Source organism: Parasteatoda tepidariorum, unplaced genomic scaffold, assembly GCF_043381705.1.
Source record: "Parasteatoda tepidariorum isolate YZ-2023 unplaced genomic scaffold, CAS_Ptep_4.0 HiC_scaffold_1029, whole genome shotgun sequence".
Classification (NCBI taxonomy): Eukaryota; Metazoa; Arthropoda; class Arachnida; order Araneae; family Theridiidae; genus Parasteatoda; species Parasteatoda tepidariorum.
In genome coordinates, this window is record NW_027261311.1 from 1,557 (window position 1) to 9,963 (window position 8,407).

An 8,407-nucleotide genomic window follows, 5' to 3' on the forward strand; every position below is an offset into this window, starting at 1 on the left:
TGTGGCAGAATAGTCGTAGGTCTTAAGATGAAAAATTAAGTATACAAAATTTACTTACTACCAGCAATAATAAATATCAAAACAATACTATTCATAATTTTAATAACTTAGCAAACGTGCAAAACAATTTCAACGAGAAAACACTTTTCAAAATGGAGAAGCAATGTACCAAGAGGAAATTAAATGCAAAAAATCAATAATAGAAAATTAATAAACATAATATAGAAACTAATTTAAATTAGAATTAGCATTGATTAAATTAAATCTTTAATTTAAAAGAAAGTAAGAATCTCCTAATTTAGAATTTTAATTAGGATTAAATTTTCGACTGTTTACTTTAGCTTACATAAAAATTCGTACATTCGCTTTAACCCAACTAACAATTTTTCTCTTCCTGCTAAAACGATATATGAAAAGATATATGAAAGAAAGAATTGAAATGAAATGAGAAAGCAGGCAAGAATCACGTGGTCATGTTTGGTTCTTAAAATTTATTTTATCTATCAAATTGTAAGGGGCCTCCCTGGCTGAGCGGTATCGCCGGTCCAAACGCTCTGTTAAGGCCCTTTCTACGCTGAAAGACAAGTCAAATTGAAGGAGCTATGGGTGGGAGAATGGGAGGAATAGGCGTGGACATTAATGGACATAGGGGGTGGAGATATACTGAGACAATATATTATATTACAACTTATATGAAACATAGGAACCTAAGTGGATTATAAAAATTTTTACCTAAGTGTGCATTTAGTAGTTTTTACTTAATTTAACAAACAATAGATTAAGCTGTAAATTTCTAGGAATTCCAACTTTTTAATTGATTGTTAATTTTCATTTTGACTTAATTAAATTTTTGTTGTTTAAGTGCTATCAAAAAATAAAAATCAGGAGTCTTCAAATCTTTTAATTTCTTTTTATTTTAATTTTATACTTTTAGTAATAACATATGGATACGAAGTGAACTCTGACCTGGATGAAAATAGTTATGGGTGCCTTTGTTCAAACAATACCTGTGGATGCTGTGCACATATAGAGGCACCAAAAATAGGCTTGAATGATACAGGTAAATTTTTATGCGTATTTAAATATTTATCAAGGTAGGAATAATGTAAGTTGAAATTAATTATAAATGTGCGTAAGTACTTCCCAGACTTAGTGATTCGTACTCGCTCTAAGATGCTCTGATTCTCTTCATCAGACAAATGAATTTTATCTAATTTTAAGAGTGGAGATATAACATCTCTTTGTTATAAATAAACTATTTTTTATTGAATTAAAATATATTTGAAAACTTAATTTCATTACAAAATATTTTACAGTTTTGCACCGACAGTACTAGTACTAAGAAACAAAATAGAAATTTTGAACAAATTAAAAAATTCTTTATAAAATATAGATAAAGCTTTCCTGATATCTTTACAAAAATCCCCACTAAGTAGCAGGATTAAAAATGTAAATTATCCATTAAAAAAAATCTGCGGTATTTCATTAGGCATAATTAAATATGAATCTTAAAAAATAGACAGAGTAAAGTAAAAGTGTAGCGAAAAGTAATAAATATTAGTTAATCTAAATTGTATTTTATTGGCATGACATCCATTTTTGGGCCAGAGGCTTCCCTAGAACGTACCATCATTCTGCTCTTTTATTTGTCTTATATGGCAATAATTATTTTTAAATCTCTAAGTGTAAACAAGTGAATATAAGCACATGTCAACAAGTGAAAAAATAAAAATTTTGCATTAAAAAAATACAGGGGGTAAAATATTTTCTAGAGAGATAATTTATTTGCACTAATCATTTTCTGAATATCCATTAATAGAAATATCAGTCATGGTTTAAAATTAGGTCAATGCATTCTTTGTTCAGTCATCAGCAGTATTTTCTACTTATCAAACATAAACCATCTTTGCTTACATTTAATGCATTTGAAATATCACATAATTTAAGTGAGTTTATCATCTGTTCCAAAACGGCTGAACTGAGAACAAACCTGTCACTTCTTTCAGAGTTAGTCTTTTTATAATGTCGGCAAGGGACCTTTGTTTTTTCCTTTTGGAGTGTGAGAACCTTTTGTTTCTGCTTTTACAAATCTGCACGGCAGTTCCAAGTTAACTTCTATGAATTTGTATTTTATAATAATAAACTTTTGTCCATAAGAGGTGTGATTGTATGTTGGAATTCCGTGTCTTTCGTATTATCTTTGCTGGTTTTAAAGTTAAGAGCGCATGCTATATGATTTTTCTGGGAACATAGTGGAATTCTGCGTTTCTCAAGACCATTGGTTCTGAACTTTCGCTAATCAAAAACTTATAGTCAGTCGAAATTTTTACGGAATTTAAATTGTGAAAGTTTTGCTAATTCCCACTAAGGAGACGCTTATATACACATGATTCTTCGGCCAATGGGCATAGGTTCACATTTTTTTTTAAAATTTGTTTTCTTGATGTTTTTTATGATAAATTTTGATAATATAATTTTATAAGGCAGCTTAATCTTTTTCAAAAAGGGTAAAAGATGAAGTGCACTTATTATATTTAGTGAAATGGCGTTTTTAGAACTTCTATGAATTTTTTCCTCCAAACTTTAAAGTAATAAAAAGAAATAATTGTTTTTGTGTAAGTAATTTAAAACTACGCATTTCTCAGTTTTTATATTTTTTAAAATCTAATCTTATTACAGTTTAAATTAATGAAAAGTGATTTTGAATACTCTAACAATTTTCTTTTATGTTAGTTTCTTAAACTTTCATCTTTCAAAAACTGTTGAATACAGTATTGTATTGGTGCAATTTTGAGAAAATAATAGATATAAAATACTGCACACTTTGTGATAAATTGTGGTCGTTTGACAGCCTTACATTTTATATATAATGAAAGATAGTGCCCAGCAGAGTAAATATCCTTCAACAGTTTATTTGTAAAAATTAATACCCTTTTTAGAATTTTCTCTCCTTGTCTCCATGCTTTTGATAGTTATGTTTGGTCAAGAAAGGAAGGGCCTTGTAAGGGAAAGAAGTGCATGCTAAAATTTTAATATTGTTAATAAAATAAATGTATTTCTAAGAAGCAATAAATATCTATAAATTGTATTATGTCTTCTTTTTACAAATTTTTCCGTAAAACATAATGCAGCACAGTTAACATATTTTAGGATTTTTGACTTTACAATAATCATACTTTTTATGATTGCAACAGCCTTTCTTTTTTTCTCAATGTCCACCTGTTGACATTCGTTATTCGAGTATCGGTTAGGCAGATCTGTGTGCCACTCTTTCAGGAATGCCATATTATGTGGACCAACGTTGCTCCCACAGCAAAGACAGATAGTACCAGGGGTCTGTCTAGGTTATTTTTATAAGAGTAACCTATTTTGTGTACAATTCAAAAATCAACACAAAAATAAGGTGAAGTTAGAAAATATTTTCAAAAATTGTCACTACAAATAAAAATCATTTATGACTTGAATTTCTATTTTTAACATATAATCAAAAACAATTTTCCAAAATTAGAAATCCTTAAAAATTATTGTCTAAAGTTAAATTTCAATTTGAATTTAATAAAAACATGCATTTAACTGTACTAACACTATTTTCATTATAACTTTTTTGACTGTGCCATCCAAAAAAAAGTTTTGCAGAAAATTTTTTTTTTTCATAAAAAACAAAAGTCTGTTAGAATTAATTTATAATAATATTTGAGATATTAGTTTCAATTTCAAATCCCTGTAAAGTTTATGGTTTCGTCGTCTCTTTAATATAGCGTAAGTAGCCGTTTAGATTTACCACCCCGCAGTATCTGCTTCCTATTCGTAGAAGACAGCTGGCGAAAAAGCTTCTTTTTTTTCTCTCTCCATAGATTGCAACAAGAATGGGGCTTACCTGGTACTAGCTCATTTTCTTCTACTTCAACTAAAGAACGGGGCAGCTGATGCTCGTTTTCTCCCACAGTGTTTCAGGAACCAGGCATGGGAGGGAAAAGCTCTCTTCTTACGAACCTGGCAGGAAACTAATTCTTTTATTACGTCATCATTTATTATTATTATATATATTATCATTATATTTATTTATCATCATTCATTTTATTACGATAGCAATCCATTGGGTTCCATTGCAAGTAGAAGTCCGTAATTAACCCAAGATTGATTGTTTTTTACAAAAATAAAATTTTAAGAGGCTGGGTAGAGTGTCTCACTGTCTTAAAACTTGTTTTTTTTTTTTAATGTTTTTTGTTCAACTGGCGCTTTTTTAAGTTGCATTTGTGAAGGTACTTCTAAACTATAGTAAATTTTTCCTGGACAGACCCCTGCTTACAGAAAATTAAACAACATCCTTGCCTAATCAGGGATTTCAACTCTACACAGTCCCTTCGGTTTATTGAAATAACTAGGAAATTCACCAAAAAGTTTAACATTTACCTCTAATTCCGTTATCTGGGGACAAGATTATCGGGCACTACACGGTTTATTTAATTCCAACTTTATAGTTGGCAAAGTTAGTTGTCTTTGAATTTAGTAAGAAAATATCAATTTAAATACAAGTGTTTAATAATTTTTTTTTATGTTTTCTTCATAAGTAAACTCAAATGTTTAGTAGTTAAATGTTTTTCTTTGTAAAGGTTAAGAAAAATTTGTTTTATAATACATGTTGATATTTTTTTGCAGAATTTTTTTTCCTTTTGCAGGTTGTGTAAATTTGACGTATCTTCCTGAGGAGTATGGAATATCCTTCACTGTTACTATAGATAAGCTTACTATTTATAATGAAACCATATCAGGTATAGTAATGTAATTACCATTGAAATATAAGTATTAATTTGCGTTCAATATATAAATGTTTTTTGATTTTTTTTTTTTTACAATCTTATGCTTTTTTATTTCATGACATACTGTTTATTATAGTCTTATTTTCTCTGCTTTTTCTGAAATCTTACATTATTCTTGTTTAAGATTTAAACAAACATTTGTTGTTAAATGATGTAAGAAGATATAATAAATTATATTTATTCACTATATTTTTCCGTTGTGACGCTGGACTTAATACACAATGCTCTGCAGTAATAGAAAGGACATTTTCAGTTTTTACATTTGTCTAATTTTTCAAGAAATATTTAAATAAAACTTTAGAGATGTTTAAATCTTGCAATTACTCATGCTTATCAATGATATTTGATGCTTTCAGAATTTTAGGAACAAGGAATAAATTAAGAACGTTAAAAGAAATTTTTTTTGAACAGGAGATACAACAATTAGCTTGTAATTAGTGTTTATTACTTTAGTTATTCTAAGCAAGAACTGCATCAGAATTTAGAAACCTTAACACATTTGCTGCCACTAAAAATGATATTTCCATCCTCAGAAGCCGGATTGCAGAACAGGGTTTTAATGGTTTAAATGCGACGTGCTAGCGCATCGTCGGCATACCAGGAGGTGACACGCTAGTGGGTCAGTGGCAGCGAACGTGTTGAAAGGTATTCAATAAAATCAAACCAAATTTTCAGAGTTATTTTTGTTATTAATCATTAATTATGCAATATGAGCTTAGTGATTCTTACATACCGAACATTAATGGAAATCATTTAATAAAAGTTTCATAAAATTTTTTGTAAATCATGTTTGGTTAACTTGAAAATTTAAAACATTTCTAGAAATTTGCTTATAAGTTTTTGTACTTTATAATGATGAGTTTTCTGTATATTTTATAATGAAATTGCTTAGTTGAAAAATTTATCAAAATCTTGTTTCAAGCAAGCTGAGTTTCTAGTGCAACACATAGGTTCTATCTCCCTATTAAATTATGGTTCATTTCCCAAAACTTTGTTACTTATACTGTCACTGTTTGCTTAATAATTGTAGGATGTTGTCATTTGTTATTTAATTAGTTTCTTATTATTTTTAAAATTTACATATCTTTGATTTTGTTCCCTTGTCTTGTAGCAAAAAATCCACCTCCTGCATGTTTTGGAGCTCCAATTTTAAAAGATTATGCTGACCTCTGCCTTCGCTTTTATGATTTAGATGTATCAAAGACAAAACTACACGGTTGTGTGAAGATAGAAGCAAGATTACACTATGTCATTGTTGGAGAATATAAGATAGGCTGCTTTAATATAGGACAAAGCAGATGGAAAATTTATCATAAAAAGCTAGTGCAGCTTATTCGTGCAAAAAATAAAATGTTGATTAGTGAAAATAAGATTTAGTTAATATTATTTTTAGAGAAATTTTAATACTTATATTTATTATTTGAATATGAACTTTATATAGATTTGTGTGTGTAATAATTGAAGACATGACCAATTATTACACGCACAAATACAAAATAAAATTGTACAAAATAGTACAAATACAAAATAAAATTGTACAAAATAGTACAAATACAAAATAAAATTGTACATGTACAATTGTACAAAATAAAAAATTCAATAAAAATAATTGAATTTTTTATTTTGTACAATTTTTATTGATCGGGTAAAAGAAATTACTGACTTTTACATTAATTTTATTGACAGGAGATAATCTGATTCATTATTCCTTAAATGTTTATGAGCTTGTTTTGCTGTTTGTGTTTTACATGCTCTTTTGTTCTGATATGTTTATTTTTATGCTTCCTAAGTTGACTTGTTTTTCATGCTTTATTTTAATGTTCATTAGGGTAGTAATTTGAATTAAAGTTTCCACGAAGGCATTTCAACCAATGACACAGGAAGCGTTATATTTTATTACAAATAGATAATGTTAAATATTTAACATTATGATAAAAATTCATTGTATTTGAAATGTTTTTTTGTTTTTTTTTCAGGCAAAATTATCCAATGTGATAATCCGAAAAGAATTTTCCTTACATTTGAAATATGAATATTTCTTTTGATGGTTTTAAATGTGATAATTCTGAGCTTGTTTTGCTATATCTATTTCATATGCTAGATGTTACGTTCTTGTTTATGTATTTCATTGCTATGTTTACCCTGTTAAATATATTTTTTGGTTTGGTGAACTGCTTGCATGAGCCTAGAGATTATCAAATTGATTTTAAAGTAATCACCCCAATAGCACATATTTTAACTGTATGCGGGTTTCACAGTATTAATTTTTTGGTCAATTTTGGAATAATGTACGTAGTACACTTGAACGGGTAGTAAAATTATTGCCAAAAATTTTAAGTTTTATATCTTAGCAATTTGATATCTGTTGTGCATTAATTGTTTAAAAAATAGGTGCACATTGAAGCTATTGTAGCCAGATTTTTTAATATGTGATTAAATATTTTTATCTATTTCTTATTTTAATTTGTTATTCTATACTTTTGTTTTGTACAACTTGGCAGTAATATTTAATGTTCCTTTAGAATAGAGCATAAGAATACTATATAAAATTTTGATTAAAGTTGTGGTCCGCAATTTTACTGAAGTTTTAAATTTCGGTCCCTCAGCCTTGTTTAAGTTGGAAACCCCTGGTCTAGGCATACAAGTCATAAACTTTATGTGCATATTCAATACATAAACTTTAATTGATCATGAATGTGCAATTTTACAGAGAGTTTTTACTGAAACATTTTAGAACTTTTCTATGTGATATTTGGCAAAACTGGTTCGATGTTTCACAAAATACTTCAAGATTGTATATTCTATTTTTATAATAAATATTTAAACTTAACAAATGTCTTGTCTTGATTAATATTTATAGGCTCTATATACATATCAAGTGCGTGCATGAAGTACCAAAATTAATATTCTTTTGCCTCCTTTAAAATTCTATATGTTAATGATTTATAAGGTAAATTTTTTATTATCTTATGATTTATTATTATGATGGTATATTGTAAGAGTCACAGTATAAAAGATAACAGCACAAAGATACATAATTAATTTAAAAATAACATCGAACTGAATTTATATGCAATTTTGGCTGTTTGTTTTGTTATTTACAAGCTTCATGAAATTTCTATCTATACTTAGATCTCTTGATATTCAAAAAATAAAAGTATTTTTGATTACTTTAATTTTTTGTAATTCTATCCGCACAATGTGAAGCTTTCCTTTTAAAAATAATTATTTTCAATTTTGTTCCCTTTTTTGGGGGGGGGGAATGAAAAATTTAAAGCCTTATTCTACATATTTTTTTGAATCTCAATTTAGAAATTTTGTCATGGAATTATTTTAAATTCCTTTATAATTTGTTATTATGATGTCATATAGTGAAGAAAAAAGTAATATTAAAGTAAACAGCACACAAACTCATCATTGATTAAAAAATTGTTTATTCACTAAAATTTATATGTCGTTTATGTTGTTTGTTTTGTTACTTACAGCTGCATAATATTGTATTGATTCCTAGATCCGTCAATATTCAGAACTTTTTCAGGACATTGTAACTATCTAAAATTATTGCAATATCTGTTATTGAAATTTAT

The 8,407-nt window shown here is 27.7% G+C and overlaps 1 protein-coding gene across 1 annotated transcript; it reads left to right on the forward strand.

The window, feature by feature from the left end:
- Window positions 1-934: 934 nt before the first annotated feature.
- Window positions 935-7,654, forward strand: LOC122272598 (uncharacterized; the record flags this gene model as incomplete). The annotated part of the gene is given in 3 exon segments (XM_043056451.2): window positions 935-1,060; window positions 4,680-4,772; window positions 5,932-7,654. Coding segments are annotated over 3 exon segments (485 nt in total), but the record flags the coding sequence as incomplete, so codon positions are not given.
- Window positions 7,655-8,407: the final 753 nt, after the last annotated feature.